This window comes from Prunus avium, chromosome 2, assembly GCF_965620075.1.
Source record: "Prunus avium chromosome 2, drPruAviu1.hap1.1, whole genome shotgun sequence".
Lineage (NCBI taxonomy): Eukaryota > Viridiplantae > Streptophyta > Magnoliopsida > Rosales > Rosaceae > Prunus > Prunus avium.
In genome coordinates, this window is record NC_142285.1 from 5759493 (window position 1) to 5775858 (window position 16366).

At 36.5% G+C, this 16366-nt stretch overlaps 1 protein-coding gene and 1 long non-coding RNA gene across 4 annotated transcripts; one reads left to right on the forward strand and one right to left on the reverse strand.

Annotated features, from left to right (window-relative positions):
* The first annotated feature begins 29 nt into the window (after positions 1–29).
* Positions 30–11681, forward strand: LOC110765218 (glycoside hydrolase family 2 protein). 3 transcript variants are annotated; one of them, XM_088248395.1, is made up of 17 exons: positions 30–604; positions 1450–1689; positions 2615–2761; positions 3206–3284; positions 4275–4458; positions 4883–4948; positions 5384–5623; positions 7071–7277; positions 7380–7683; positions 8269–8428; positions 8855–8963; positions 9268–9403; positions 9525–9580; positions 9660–9959; positions 10056–10178; positions 10465–11148; positions 11284–11681. In XM_088248395.1, exons 1-17 carry the CDS (start codon positions 472–474, stop codon positions 11452–11454), a joined length of 3339 nt encoding a protein of 1112 aa, XP_088104521.1. In that variant the 5' UTR covers positions 30–471; the 3' UTR covers positions 11455–11681. The 3 variants fall into 3 exon arrangements, with proteins under 3 accessions (XP_088104521.1, XP_021823994.1, XP_021823995.1); XM_021968302.2 differs by lacking the exons at positions 30–604; positions 1450–1689 and adding an exon at positions 2863–2921 and having other exon boundaries at positions 2620–2761; XM_021968303.2 differs by lacking the exons at positions 30–604; positions 1450–1689; positions 2615–2761 and having other exon boundaries at positions 3235–3284; positions 4270–4458.
* Positions 11682–13338: 1657 nt separating this feature from the next.
* Positions 13339–15723, reverse strand: LOC110765222 (uncharacterized). The gene is made up of 2 exons (XR_002528005.2): positions 15541–15723; positions 13339–13522 (listed from the first exon to the last, which is right to left on the reverse strand). It is a non-coding gene; the product is annotated as an uncharacterized LOC110765222 (long non-coding RNA).
* Between the last annotated feature and the right edge of the window lie 643 nt (positions 15724–16366).

Consider the following 16366-nt stretch of genomic DNA (forward strand, 5'->3'; position numbering starts at 1 on the left):
AGAGTTGGGGGAGGAGAGGAGAGTGGGTGAGGAGAGAGCGGGAGAGTCAATGAAACCAATAAAAAAATAAAAAAATAAAAACATGGGAAGAGAAGAGACAGATGGGGAGATGAGAGAAGAGAGAGCTGGGGGAGGAGAGGAGAGTGGGTGAGAAGAGAGATAGGGAGAGTCAGTGAAACAAAAAAAACAAAACAAAACAAAATAAAAAAGAAACATGTGTCGTTTTTTAAGAAGGCCAAAACTTGTATCGAGGAGGAATGGGTCCTGATATATCAGGAGCCAAGCATTGTCCTAAAAAAACCATTATCCATTTCTGTTTCTCGTGAAGCAAATACAATTATATATCACCAGTCACCGTTGTCTTGATGTTTTACTGCTTTAAAGTACTTTGAGTCTGATTGATCCACAAGATCAGCTACCAGTCCCACTGATACGTGGTGGAAGTGATCGGTTTACTACTAAGAATCAGCCATGGCTTCTTCTTTGCCGGGTCAACTCGTTTTTCCCTTAGAGAATGGACATCAGGTGTGGGAGGACCAATCTTTCATCAAGTGGAGGAAGAGAGATGCACATGTCCCTTTACGTTGCCATGAATCAATTGAAGGTGAGGAACTAAACCCATTTCAATTTCAGTTTCGTATTTGGATTAAGAGTTTTTTCATGTTGCTGGAAGTTTTGCTTTGTTTCACTTTGTCTTGTTAATTTTGGTTAATGGAGTTTTTTGTTGCTGGAATTTTGTAAATGTTTGGGATATAACTGTTAAGTCTGTTTGATTCAGAATCACATTCAATCTTCAGATGAAGAGTTCTATGAAGTGTGAAGTACTCATGTAATGCTAAGTATATTATAAATGCATTTAGCTATTTTCTTTATTATAAATTTCAGGTTCTACATGCAATATTTATTGGAAATGATTTAGCAATGTCATTTAGATGTTTCGACTTTGCAAATTATACAAACACACATTGAGTATATATAATAATTATGTATAAGCAAGCTCATCGATTGGCCTAACACATTTTGAATTTTTGTTGGAGTTTTGTTGCATTGTTTTTTGGTAAAAATGCATTTTCTCAAATATGAAGAGTGAATAGGGAAACATGGTATGCAGTTGTGAAGCAGATGTGTAGAATCTCACATTGTTCAGAAACTGCATCATGGTATGGTATATGAGCTTGAGCTTGACGTTGCATCTTGCCATCAAGATGAGCTTTTGGTATAGGAAGATGGGACAGGAATCTTGTACCTGTTCCCAAGCCTTGAAATCACGAAACAAGGTCTACGTTATAGGCACATAGAGGGATTCTAATTGGTATAATGGTTTGGGTCCATGATGCGGAACCCCCCCTCTCTAAGTTCTGTGTGTTATTTTATCTCATCATTGGCTGTGGAATCTTACTTCTTTTCTATTTCTTTTAGAAGATATCTGACGTTCGTTATGTGGTGTAGGATCTCTTAAATACTGGCATGAGCGCAGCAAAGTGAATTTTCTGGTATCCAACTCTGCTGTTTGGGATGATGATGCTGTTCCTGGAGCTCTTGATAGCGCGGCTCTTTGGGTCAAGGACTTGCCTTTTGTGAAGTCTTTGTCAGGCCATTGGAAATTCTTCTTGGCTTCCAGTCCTAGAAATGTTCCTGTAAATTTTTATGACACTGCATTTCAGGATTCTGAGTGGGAAACCTTGCCAGGTAAGCATATATGTATCTTTCACTTTTTCTTGCCTTAAAATCTGACAAACCTACACATATATATTTGGTATGCTGTGTTAGAATATAGCAGTGATAGTTGTTTCATAAAATCATTAATGAAATTTGTTTCATTGCAAAATATGTATCTATACCTGCATGCCAGAAACTTATTGCAGCGTTTTACTTCAACTACGAGTTTTCTCTGCACTGTTTCTTTATATATTCTTATTTGCAACAGTGTAGTATTGCATTCGAGGTAATTTTGTGGCTAAGTGAGAGAATTTTGAAGGCATGTTTAGTAACGTGTATGAAATGTTTGGGTTATAATGAGGGGATTTTTTTTTCTTTTTTCTGTATTTCAGTTAGCTTTTGTAAGAGTCAGCTTCACATGAGAGTTGGGATCCAATCTTAACTTCACTGTGGATTAGGTTCAAGGAAAGAAAAGGAAAAACTTCCATTTTATTGCTTGTTGGCTACTGGTTATTCTCATAGCGGATTTTCGCTATCATAAATCTGCCTTTTATTTTACTATTCGTTTTCTTTAAAGAGAGATACGCATATGTGTTAGTGAAACTGTTCAGTAAGTGCCGCTCACAAATAAGTCAGTTCTTTCCAGATAATAAATTGTGCTTTGAACTATAGGCGCTAACTGAAGCTTGTGTAATTGTGAAAATTCTTTTCTAAGTGCTTGTACTATGATTTCATGATTCCATATTTATTTTCGTTTTTTTTCTTCTCGAAAATAGACAATTTAAGAATACTTTGATAACCTTATTCCTTGTAGTGTTTTGAGCTTTAGCAATAGCATATAGAACAAATTCATGAATGATTTATGTTATAAATTTATCATGATTTTTCATGTCTAACACATGCAATTATTATCCAACGACCGTGTCTCATTATTTTGTGTTCTCTCATGAAACAGTTCCTTCAAACTGGCAGATGCATGGATTTGATCGGCCTATTTATACAAACGTTGTTTATCCATTTCCACTTGATCCACCTTTTGTTCCTGTGGACAACCCTACTGGCTGCTATAGGACATACTTTCACATTCCTGAAGAATGGAAGGGTATGATCCATTTGATTGCCTTGCTGATTGTAGCTGATTACTATTTATTGGTGCTTTTTTATTCTTTTGTTTTTATTTTTCTTTGTTGTTCCCTTTTACAGTTTGCTTACTGATCAGTATTCTATCAAACCTGTGCTACTTATATCTTGTATGCATCGAAGTAAGTTTTATTTTCCACTTTGTAATGTAACCATTTTGAAATGTAATATGTAGCGCAATATGACCTAAATTTGTGTTAATGATTTGAAATGTGACTAATAGAAGTATTGCCTCACAGATTGGATTTTCTGCTGTATGTACGTATGAATGTATGCATGCACCTATATTACAGTCAGAGACACACACACACACACACACACAAATGACATTTCCATGACATCCCTCAACTCTGTTGATCATTCTTTCTGTGGGCAAAATTTTTATGACATGTTTACCATTTGACAGGTCGCAGGATTTTGTTGCATTTTGAAGCTGTTGATTCTGCATTCTGTGCATGGCTAAATGGGGTCCTGATAGGATATAGGTAATAAATACTTGTAAGAACTTGTGAATTATCATAATTATCCTGTAGGTGTTTGCTTTTATGCTATACCCTATGTCATACTTCCATTCATGGAGTCTTCTCAGCGTGTGTTACTGTTTTCTGAACATATGCATTTTACATGGAAGTTATCTCAGTCGGGTATATGTTGACAGATTAAGATTGCGCACATTTGTGAATAAGAGATAGGGAGAGTGAGTTTAAGATGCTCATGGAGGATCTTCTTTTGCAATCTACTATTTTTCACTTTTCTCTTTCGCAACATACAAATTAAAAGTTAAATATAAAACGCAAAAAGAGAGGGGTAACCCACATGGAATATAAAGAACATAAAGTCCCCAACTCTTAAAGCTGAGTATGGGTACTGTTTTGTTGCTGATAAATAATTTATCAAGTAAATACAATGATGTATATTGTGCTGAGAGTCTTTTGCTACCATATGGTTTAGCAAGAAAAGGGGCATTTAATTGTTACTAACTTAAAAATGAAGCATGGTGAGTATGACATAACTGAGTTATACTAATTACTAATCTTTGAACATAGCTTCCCTTTTTTTTCCCCTTTTTTCTGTTAATGTATTGTTTATCATACAAAGAATATGTATTAGCCTTGAAAGGAACTTTCTTTAATAAATGGTCCAGCTGCTGAATGATCTGACTTAAATATTTTGTTTCTTTTTGGCGGTGGGGTAATTCTTGGGAAGTTTAAATTTGAATTATTTGATGGTTGTTTAATCAGTTAGGAATTCGGATGTTAGTAGAGTCTTGTTCACTTTTTACACAAGGTGATAGAAAATGAATCCTAAGCATTTGAGATGGTCATATGTGCACATGTCGGTCTTGTAACTTGTATAACCGAGTACATACAACTATATCAAATTGAAGATTGTTTTCCGCTTATAAGGGATGCATGGTTTGGTAGGAATCCCCTGTGAGATACGTTAACAAACTTTTCCATATCGTGCTAGGTCAGTCAGGACAGTAGACTTCCTGCTGAATTTGAAATCACTGATTATTGTTATCCATCTGGTATGGACAAGAAAAATGTACTAGCTGTTCAAGTATTCAGATGGAGTGATGGCTCCTACCTTGAAGATCAAGATCATTGGTGGTTATCTGGCATTCATCGTGACGTGCTTCTTCTTTCCAAGCCACAGGTCTTTTTTGTCTTCTTTCTTGCCTTTATATCCTCTCTTTTAATTACAATTGGACTATATGCAATTGGTACTTCTTGGAGTTAGTACATAGTTGGCGACTGGGGACAAGCATGTATACATTGATGATTTGCATGGCTACTTTGCTATCATAAGATCACTCCATCTCTTTGCAACTCATTATTGTTCTTCCTTTCCCATTTTGCAAAATTGACTCATTGGAGGCAAAGAATTAGGACAGTTAATGCTATAATGTGTGTATGGAAATCTGACCCAGTTCATCAATGTTCTAAGCCATATTTTATTTTGATTACACATATAGATTATCTAAATTATTTCCTTATTCTTTAACGTAAACTGGTAACGTGCTGCTACCTGTACTGGAGCATTGCATAATATTAAATCCGTAAAAATAACTGATGTGCAGGTATTCATTGCAGACTACTTTTTCAAATCAACTCTGGCTGAGGATTTTTCTTTTGCAGACATACAGGCAAGTATTTATCAATCGAGGATGGATCTTTTTGTTTTTACAAAGCAATAAGTATAAACAATATTTTGCAGCTTTGTCTAGATGGTTGACTTCTTGCACATAACTGGACAATAATTTGTAACCCATTGAATCATATGATAAACTCCAAAAACAATAAAGAATACAGGAAATGTCTTATGTGCTTAGGTTTGAGAAATTCCTGTCTGTTAATGGTTTTTATTCATACTATCTGATTATATGTGCATGTGCTCACTTTTTTTCTTCTTTTGAGTATCGCAATGTCTGTTAATGTAGACTGTCATTGATTTATCAGTCAAGATTTTGGAATCTACCCTTATATCAATGTGCAATATGATGAGATTATGTTCTCTTCTCAGTGCCATTGCTCTACATGGAAAACATTTTAAAATATTGTTGTCTTGCACTTTTGACCAGGTTGAAGTGAAAATAGATAACTCCAGAGACACATCTAAAGATAGCGTTCTTGCAAACTATGTTATAGAAGCTGCATTATTTGACACTGCGAGGTGGTACAGCAGTGATAGGTGTGCTGACCTGCAATTGTCTAAAATGGATAGTATAAAGCTTAATCTCTCATCCAGCACGAGTCAGGGGTTTCATGGTTATTTGCTGGTAGGGAGACTGGACATGCCGTGGCTTTGGTCTGCAGAGAAAGTGAGGAATTATTTCTTTTTGTTTCTTCCTAGTTTGTTCCTAAGCTAAAACCCTTTTAAGCAATATATACTTTCTTGCTTATTGATATTCTCAACTTTGTTGAGTCATTGGAGTTGCCAAAAATGCCTGTCAAGTGCTGGAAGTACCCTGGCACTGGGAATATTTTAGGGTGCTGCACCGTTTAACCTAATGTGTATGTTTGTGTGTGCTGCACCGTTTTGTTTATATAACTTAGTTTGCTTTTCTCTTCTAGACATGTGGGAAAAATTGGTCAACTGTGAATATCGTATCTTGTTAAATTATAACAGTCTAAGAGTAATTAGATTTTCTCATTCACATGACTCCAGAGTTTGTGGAAATTTCTTTTAACTTAAATTTAATGCCTTAAAAGACCATGGTCGAGTCTTCTTTCTACCTTGAGCTTCAATGGGGTGATATTGTGAATACTACGTAGATGACTACAAACTTTCCCCCTTACCTAAGCATTAGCTAGGGTAAAGGGTTAGTCAAGTCATGTTGAAAGTATGGCTTTGGTACTTTCTTGCTCCATTTAAGCATAAAGTAGATGGATGACTCAAGCATAATAGTAAGAAAAGAAGTTTTGAGAAAAACAAAAAATATACATTAGATAAATCATGATATGAACTAAAAGTTTTGTGGCCCCATAACAAGAAGTATCTAAAACCTTGCTTGTACATTTGGTGGTATTGTTTTTTTTCTTTTTCCTTCTTATGGGCAAACGCTAAAGCATTGTACATTAGCTTAGGAAAAGAATATTAAAGTATTCAATCATACGGTTTATTATCACTTTGTAACACAGTGTTCTCAGTTATTAATTAGATGTTTTTCTCTTCTCATCTTTCATATAAGATCAAATGGTTTCATGATGAAGATAGAAGGAAAGACAATAAGTTCTCTGAAGAATTTTGGGAACATTTTTTCAGCGGAAAATTCAAAATTTTCGAGGAAAGTTCTGCAAAATTTTCTGCTGTTTGGTGGATTTAGAGAAGTACTTTCAAGAGAATATTTTCTTCATTTAGCAGCAAACTTTGTGTCTTTTAATACCATTTCCTTGAGCAACTTGAAAATGTAATGCTTTTGGTGATGCTTTACTAATATTAAATTATGTGAATCTAGGGTTTAAATTTATCTGCTCTCATTCCACTTCTTTATTATGCTTGTTCTTCAAAGGGAAAATATGATGATTAAAAGGGGAAAGCGCAATGGTGGGGAAGAGTGGAAGTGGTACAATTCACTTGTTTGAAAAAATAAAATAAAATTATGACCTGATTTTAGAGATTCAAAAAGAAATAAAGATTGCCGGCTATCTATTTAATGTTGTTCACTGATGACTCATTTCCCAGAGTTTATGTTACAGTATTTGCTTTTGAACTCTTTTCCTGTGTCCAACATACATATTTCATTACTGATTCTTTACCGTGTGCAGCCATACCTGTACACTCTTGCTGTTACATTGAAAGATGCATCTGGCAACCTTCTGGACTGTGAATCTTGCCTAGTAGGCATACGGCAAGTATCAAAAGCCCCCAAACAGCTGCTTGTTAATGGGCATCCAATAATAATAAGGGGTGTGAACAGGCATGAGCATCATCCACGTCTGGGGAAGACAAACATAGAATCCTGCATGGTTAAGGTAACACATACTTTACTACCCCTTGTCTTTTCTCTGCTAGCCAAGTTGATTTGCAACTGGAGTTGATGGTTCTTGGAATTTTAATCACTATTCTGTGTACAGGATTTGGTTTTAATGAAGCAATACAATATCAATGCTGTGAGAAACAGTCATTATCCCCAACATCCTCGTTGGTACGAGCTCTGTGATTTGTTTGGCATGTACATGATAGATGAAGCCAATATTGAAACCCATGGTTTTGATCTTTCTGGGCACGTGAAGCATCCTACTTTGGAACCCAGCTGGGCTACTGCAATGATGGACCGTGTGATAGGCATGGTTGAGAGAGACAAAAATCATGCTTGCATTATCTCTTGGTCCTTAGGGAATGAAGCTGGATATGGACCTAATCATTCTGCTTTAGCTGGTAAACCGCTGTTCTTTTATCATATCCATATTTTTGTTCAGCTTTGAAGGAAGTTTTAGAAAATGTTATTACTTTGTACTTGTTCGAGAATTATTGCTTCACCTTGACATATTTCTCCTAGAAGATATATTCATTTTACAGAAGTAGACAATGGGAAATCATTTTGTGGCTTTAGTAAGTTACCTTGAAATGATGGTGATGGATTTGGGTTCAAAATTTTGAAAATAAGGAAGTGATGGTCGGAACTGGCGTTCATCTGGGAATGGGCCTTACTTTAGGGAAAATGAATATTGTTGAAAGAAAGAAGCATGCACTCTAATTTTGAGTAATTTATATATAATTAATTATACTAAAGTTGGGTAAGTAAGTTAACATCACCTTTTTCTATAATTTGGGCAATATTCTATCTTTGTATTTTATTTTTCATTTTTTAAAATGTTAGTGTTTCTTATGAAAAATAATTATTATTATTATGATCACCCTCAAAATTTTGAACAGTATAATTTAAGTTGCGTGTAAGGCATCTCTTTTCCCCCACCTTTTCATATCACTCATTGTTTTCAAGACTTGTTCACTTGAATTTAGGCTGGGTTCGTGGAAAGGATCCCTCACGGCTGGTACATTACGAAGGGGGTGGATCCAGAACCTCATCCACAGATATTGTATGTCCCATGTATATGCGGGTCCCGGACATGTCGAGGATTTCGAGAGATTCAAATGAAACACGCCCTTTGATATTGTGCGAGTATGTAAATTTTTTCACTTTTCCCTTTTTATTATTGTTTGAGCAAAGTTTGTTGGTTTACCATTATTCCCAATGTTTGAAGATGAGTCAAATGTTATTTATATTCTGGCACTTCTCACCTTTGGACCCCTCCACCAATAGAGTCCAACATGTGAAATTCAACTTATATAGGGAGGTTGCAACCAATCCAAAAAAAAAAAAAAAGAGGTTGCAGTTTTTGCTCTACACCTTTACCAGGATCTCTTGCTCTAATACCATGCAAAAGTTCGTTGATTTACCACTGCTCCCAAATTCTTAAGCTATTAGAATTTGGGCCAAATGTATTCAAACCTGCTAATTTATTTTGTAAAGTTATATAAGATACCTCTGTTTATGCTCATGGCAATGCTAATTTCTTCACTTAAAAGTTTGAGAAAATAATGGCAGGTATTCACATGCAATGGGAAACAGCAATGGGAATTTACATGAATATTGGGAAATAATTGATAGCACATTTGGTCTTCAAGGTGGCTTTATCTGGGAATGGGTTGATCAGGTCAAGTATCCTTGCTGTTCATAAGAAATGCATTGATGATTTATCAACATTACATTAAATATTGAGTTTCGAGCCATCTTACACTCTTGAAACCCCTTTACTTTAATTTATTGGGCATAACCACATAACATCAACATAAAATTGAACCTGGTAAATATCATCATCATTTTCTTCTTCTCATCCCCCAACCACCAACCCCTAACCTCTCTCTCTCTCTCTCTCTCACACACACACACACATGAAATCTTTGTTGTTCAGAACCAGAAATTACATCAGGGGTAATAGATTTTCTCTTTGTATATAGGCCCTATTGAAGGATAATGCAGATGGTAGTAAGCACTGGGCATATGGGGGTGACTTTGGTGATGTTCCTAATGATTTAAACTTCTGTTTGAATGGCCTTATATGGCCAGATCGAACTCCTCATCCTGCACTGCATGGTAAGTTGATGATTTATGTTATACTTACAAGTACCTTTGTCCTTTGCGTTCTTTAAGATAATATTTGTACGTCATTTTTTAATTTATTTTCATGTCTCATTTCTTTGGTTATTGTTTTCAGAAGTCAAGTATGTGTACCAACCAATCAAGGTTTCATTTAGCAAAGAAACACTAAGGGTAAGTTTCACATAGTATTTGCTTTCATTTTATTTTATTATTTTCCGGAATACTTCTTTACCTGAAATACACCTTGCAGATAACAAATACCCACTTTTTTAAAGCAACACAAGGATTGGAGTTCAGCTGGGATGCTCATGGGGATGGATGCAAACTTGGATCCGGAATTCTATCTCTTCCGTTCATCGGACCTCAGAAGAGTTATGATATTGATTGGCAGTCAGCTCCGTGGTATCCTCTATGGACTTCATCATCTGCAGAGGAATATTTTTTAACAATAACAGCTAAGCTTTTGCATTCCACACGCTGGGTTGAAGCCGGTCATGTTATCTCATCTACCCAAGTCCAGTTGCCTTCCAAAAGAGAAATTGTTCCTCACGTAGTTGCTTTTGCTTGATACCCACTTTGACAATAAGAATGAAGTTTACATGTTTTGTCATATAAAAACATTTTTACAATTGGCCTTGATTTCCAGGTCATCCAGACTAAAGATGCTACGTTCGTCAGTGAAACTCTTGGGGATAAAATTAGAGTCAGCCGACATAGCTTTTGGGAGATCATATTGAGTGTTCAAACGGGAACAGTTGAAAGCTGGAAGGTATTCTACACCATTGTTATTTTCATTTTTTTGTTGATAAACACTTTCTTTATAAAACCAAAGTTATTTTAAGAATGATTTCCCTCCAAGTTTTATGATTGTAGTTGCCTGGTTATTGTTCTATTTTCTGTTGGGATAAGCATTGTATGATTTTTCTTTTTTGTTCCTAAGGATGTTCCGTCTCATGTAGATTAAGGGTTGCTTATTTGTTGACAACCAAACCGCTTTGATTGTACTTCTCAATTTCATTAATACTCATTTTGTTTCCTATTTAAAAAAATGGTAGGTTGAAGGAGTTCCTTTGATGACGAAAGGCATATTTCCATGCTTCTGGCGAGCACCAACAGATAATGACAAAGGAGGAGGTGCCAGTAGTTATTTCTCCTTATGGAAACGTGCTCGTATTGATAACCTTCATTATATTACCAAAAGCTGTTCTATACAGAATAAGACGGACCATTTTGTGAAAATAGCTGTGGCTTTTCTTGGTGTTCCAAAGAATGAGGAGGTTTCTTTACCTAGGTGGAAAAAGACAAAAATTGAAGTTGATGTGATTTACACAATTTACGGTTCAGGAGACATTGTTGTTGAGTGTAATGTAAGACCAAGTTCGAACCTTCCATCTCTGCCACGTGTGGGAGTGGAGTTCCATTTGGATAAGTCAATGGATCAGATTAAGTGGTATGGAAGAGGACCATTTGAATGTTATCCAGACAGAAAAGCAGCTGCTCATGTTGCGGTCTATGAGCAGAAAGTGGATGACATGCATGTCCCTTATATAGTTCCTGGGGAATGTTCAGGTAGGGCAGATGTTAGATGGGTGACATTCCAAAACAAGGATGGTTTTGGAATATATGCATCAGTGTATGGCAGCTCTACGCCTATGCAAATAAATGCAAGTTACTACACCACAGCTGAGCTTGATCGGGCAACGCATAATGAAGATCTTATCAAAGGAGATGACATTGAGGTAATTTCTTCTACATCATCAATCCATATCTTTCATTTCAGTACCAGTAGATTGTTTCTGGACATCCATTATGAGTAATATACAGAGGATGGTTTATGGTTTAGGGTCTAGGGTTTACGGTTTACTGTGTTACAGGTTCATCTTGATCACAAGCACATGGGCCTGGGTGGGGATGATAGTTGGTCGCCCTGCGTCCACCACGAGTATCTGGTTCATGCTTATCCATACTCATTCTCAATTAGGCTGTGCCCGATAACCCCTGCAACCTCTGGCGAAGTCATGTACAAAACTCAACTTCAAAACTAGTAGACATGATGGGCTCGAGAACTTGGTAATGAGTACCGAGTGATTGACAGTGTATGATGCCATGAAATAAGATGTCTAGCTCATTTGCAACAAATAATATAAAGGCAAAACTTATCAGTCTGTAATATTCTGATTATGAAACATTTGTATTTAATAGTGCTTTTATCTGAAGCATTTTAGTGGTGGATCATGCCTACTACAATCAATTTAAGCAATTTAGTACTTTACCTCCTATTTGCCACTTTACTTAACCAGTATAAGCGGCGGGTTCTTATTTTTGTTGAATTCTTCCCATCATAAGAATGCGACCACATTCATATTGACGTGGCAACTTCATGAGATTAGCCACCATTATATATGTGATTTTGTAACTTTTTCCACTTAGAATTGAAGCAAGTTTTGGTATAATTTTAGGGGATCCCGAGGCTTTACATTTAGAGGTTGTGCATTTACTTGCATTTCATTAAATCCAAACTATTCTAATAATCAAACGTCTTAACATGACACTGTTATGTTTTCCTATTTAGATTGGTGCACTAGATACTAAGTCACATCAGGTTTGATAAGGGTTTAAATTAAGTTGTACTTTGAGGCCCGAACCTTGTGAAATAAGGAAAGGTTTTAAGACCTATTAAGGAGTCCTATTTTGTTTCCTTTTTGCGTGAACCGATTAAGTGGGCTTGGAAGATTAGTCAAGTCGGCCCTCGGTGATGAGTAGAAACGACTTGACCTAGCCCTATATAAGCTTAAGGCCCTGCTCTAATCAGACACGTTCTCTAAACCTATTCTCATCATAAAGAGAGCTGAAACAGATTCTGAGAGAGAGTAGAAGTCTTGAGCCGTTCCTGTTCCTGATAGGTTTGTTGCTGCTACGGATTGGATAAGTTCAGAAGCTGTGTACTCAAGGAAGATGGCTCCAGGTACGTCTTCATGTCTTTATACGTATTACATATTTGTGTGAAAGATCTAGATTATGTAATAAAGAAATCTAACAGACACGTCATTAAACTTGAAGGCTTTTTTTTTCTTTTTCCAAAGATCACGCGTTAAATTGACGTTTAACGTTAATATCAATTCTTGAGCGTTGTCCTTCGGTGTTGAAACCGTGATCGATCAGGAGCAAATACCATCAACGAATAATTGTTGAATCTATTCACAATTATCCAAATGCTTGTTTCTTTGGTTTTAGTGAAGCCACTGATGGTGTTAAGTCATTGATTCCAAAACATTAGGTTGTGACGAACCTAATATAATCAAAACAAGCTTGATTATAAACAACGTTTGTCAAATTGGTATAATGTAATATGCATATATATATATGTGGTTATGATTCTATGAACAAAATACAATGATAATCGAATCTCTGCATATAGGAGGGTGCGAACCACAACCATTAAAAATTGAAGGCCCCGTATAGCAAGTGAAGAAAACCCAGAGGAGAGAGTACCCAAAACCATTCAAAATTGAAGATCCCAGATCAGGGCAGTACTGAAGCACAAAATTTCAGGGGCCAAGAGAGACAGAAACACGCTCAAATTGACATTAACGTGCGCAAGTTTTGGGAAAAAAAAACCAATAACTTCAAGTTTAATGACGTGGCGTGTTTTATGATGTTAGATTATTAGAATGGTTTGGTGACATGACCTGTCCCGAATTCTCCTTTGGAACCTGTGACGAACCCTATTGCCAGTCATCTAACCAATACCGGGCCCACTTTACTAAAATAACTCTCTTCCGTGAATAACAATAGAAAAAGGCCCGATACTTCTACCAAAATTTTGGCAGTCTCCCCTATAAAAACGAATAAATCCCAAAATTTTCCATCGATAAAAGCAACACATTAAACATCCCAACTAGCAGCACACACAATGCTAAAGCACACAGTTCACAAAATAGGCATCCGACCTCAATTTCAACCCTTCATAGGCAATATCAGAGCAATCTAAGAAATTCTTAGTTACACAACCAAAGTAGTTTTCAAAGGAAATAAACAACATAAAAGTCCTACGATTGAAGTCGGAAGCGCGGGAAGAGTGGCTTGGAGTCACGAGTCACATCAAGTTACGGCCTGAGGGGCGCAAAATAGAAATTGTGAGTGGACAAACATAAAGTTTGAACATAGTTATAATCAAAAGTACTAACCCCACCGTTATATGAAAACAATGTAAAACCATGCAATAAAATCCATTATTATAGTATACTTGAATTTGAAATCATTGTAACCCATAAACCCGATATAGCATAGAATATAATAATCAAAATGGACCTTTTTCCTTTAACCAACCCCTTTATGAGACATATGCTTGTAAGAACACAATATACAAAGAAAATTCCTTATAAATATATAATTATAAAAATGTATATATGTAATCACTACACCATCAAAAAGTACCGGGAGGAAACAATCCAACGTGGGGACTATTTTGACTAGACATAGGGTAGAAACGCATTACCCAATGACTAGTCCAATTGGGGGGGACTATTGCTCCCCAGCACACACGGCGGAATTGCATCACAGTGAGGCTAAATCCCGACATAAGCTCGTAGACTGCCCTACCAAGGGCTTACAGCACACCCCGCCAAGGGTGCCTAGGTCCCGACACACCTTCGAAGAGTTACCGCGTGTCAAATGTATCCAAGTATTCAGGAATAGGGGAGGTACATATAATGATGCAATCAATACCCGATATGCCTAAACCAATATTCCAAAATCATAGCCCAACAATATATACCAATTCCCAAAACAAAAACAAAAAAAATCCAATTTCCAATAATCATCTCCAAAATCCATATTCTCAAATTCACAATAATCAAATCCATACACATCCCGATAAAATCATAATCCAAAACCCAAAATCCATATACTTTTTAACTAACAATAAGTTCTAGTAAACCCATAAGATACTATAAAGTCATAGTTAAAACATATATCAAATCTCATAATCCCATAATCCCAATAAACCAAATAAACCAAGTTCTAAATCAAATCTCATTTATGCATGCAATTCCATATTCGAAAAATAATGCTCATTTAAAACAATGTCCACTAACTACAAGTCTAGAGCTGCCTGACCCTGAGAAGGTCCATCTTGTGGAGTACGTGAAGCTTGAGTACCTATTTGAAAGAACATGATGACTTAATCAATAAAAGTATCCAACCACAAACTTTAACTCAAAATTCTCATTCCCGGGACTCAAAGTGTGTGCACAACCTTTAAAGAAGTTCCTAAGGGTCCGACAAGGTCTAGTAAATATGTCCCGAACCAATCGCACGATCGGACGGCGATCAGTTCGCCTAACCCTAAAATTAGTGATTCGGAGTATCTGGGACTTCGATTCTCACTCCATAAGTTCCTATATGATCCTAGAGGTATGGGAAACAACATAATTGAAAATGGAACCGATCGAACGGTCCAAACCTATCGAATCCGGATATCTCATAATAGACGCAATATTTGTTCGATAGTCAAATGGTAACCAAACGCTAATCCGAGCATACCGCCGTGCTCGGGACGACGTGGGGAGTATATGTTGTAGCTCTCGACCTCAGTAACAACGTTTGTGAAGGAACATAGGTGAAAAAAGCAATAGAAACTCGCATGCAAAGCTAAATCCGTGAATAACATAGAGTACCAGGCAGAGATGAGTTGTTCGTCCTCAAACTGGGTTTTGAGGTGTTTATATTTCTTAGATTGGGCTAATTTTCGGATATGTTCTACTAGATAAGGAAAACTATGCTTCAAAATCAAGCCCCAAAAACTAGTACAAATTCCTTATAGTAAATGAATTATGACCCAACTTTCACCTTCGAAGAGGGAGGAGCTTCCTCTTGGCGTCAAACTCTTCCTCGACAAGTACCAAAGTATATATTACAGTGTCTCGAACAAAAATGCCCACCAGAAAAACATAAAAACAAATAACAAGAATATAAAACCCAGCACAGTTTTTAGCAGCTCATGAATGATTAAGGAACACTAACCCAAAAAATTTCAAATAAATATTCATCTAAATACAACATTGAGAAAGCAAAAGGAAGATAAAAAGTGCCCAAACTGTGGAAGAGAACATAAGAGAAGAAACAAGTACCGTGTGGAAGTATGTGGTTTGAATCTGGTCGTCGAAATGCGTTGGGAGATTTGCAGCCGTCAATCCTGCAGCAGTCCAGAGAGTGTTGTCGAGGAAGGAGGGGAAGGCGCGAGAGAGTGTGAGGTAGCCGAAGCCAGGTCTCTGGTGCTGAAAATGAAAACGGCAAACCCCAACTCTCGAAGTATGGACTAGATTAAATTGTAATCAAATTTAGGGCTTTGTAGCAGTCCCAAATATGAAGCCCAAATTTTCTACATTGGGCTGCACAACTATTTCTTTTCTTTTATAATAATTTTCTCAGGATTAAAAATGAAACTAAAGTCTTTTTTTTTCTTTTGTGATTTTATTGGCACCCCCAAAATTTGCTCTTTGCACCTCATATTATGTTTACATCTTACTTAATTTTATTAAAATTTAAAATTACTCACTACATCCTATTTTTCTTCCTAAATTGCATTCATGAACCCCATTCCTTAACTTACCTGTGTAAATCCCACCGAAATCGACATTGTTTCAGTGGTAGTGCACTGAATTTTTTTTTTCCATTTTTCAATGGCTGTCCACCGTGTGTTTTCGTTTTTCAGTGGTAGTCCACCGAATCAGTTTTTTAGTGGTAGTCCACCGAATTTGTTTTTGTTTTTCAATAGTAGTCTACTGAATTCGTTTCTTGTTTCAGTGAATTCGTTTCTCATTGCAGTGATCATCTACCGAATTCATTACTGAATTTGTACTTAATATTGTTTTTTAGATATGAAGAGGACTCACAGAGTACTACTAAGGCTTCATCATCTCGACCTAATAAACAACATCCCAGAACCTCAACGAG

Bases quoted from the DNA above. Each gene is read 5' to 3' on its own strand.
- LOC110765218 (XM_088248395.1), top strand. From the start codon at position 472: ATGGCTTCTTCTTTGCCGGGTCAACTCGTTTTTCCCTTAGAGAATGGA. The intron at 9,404-9,524 runs GTAAGTTGATGA...TATTGTTTTCAG, and splicing joins TCCTCATCCTGCACTGCATG to AAGTCAAGTATGTGTACCAA. The intron at 10,179-10,464 runs GTATTCTACACC...AAAAAATGGTAG, and splicing joins GAACAGTTGAAAGCTGGAAG to GTTGAAGGAGTTCCTTTGAT.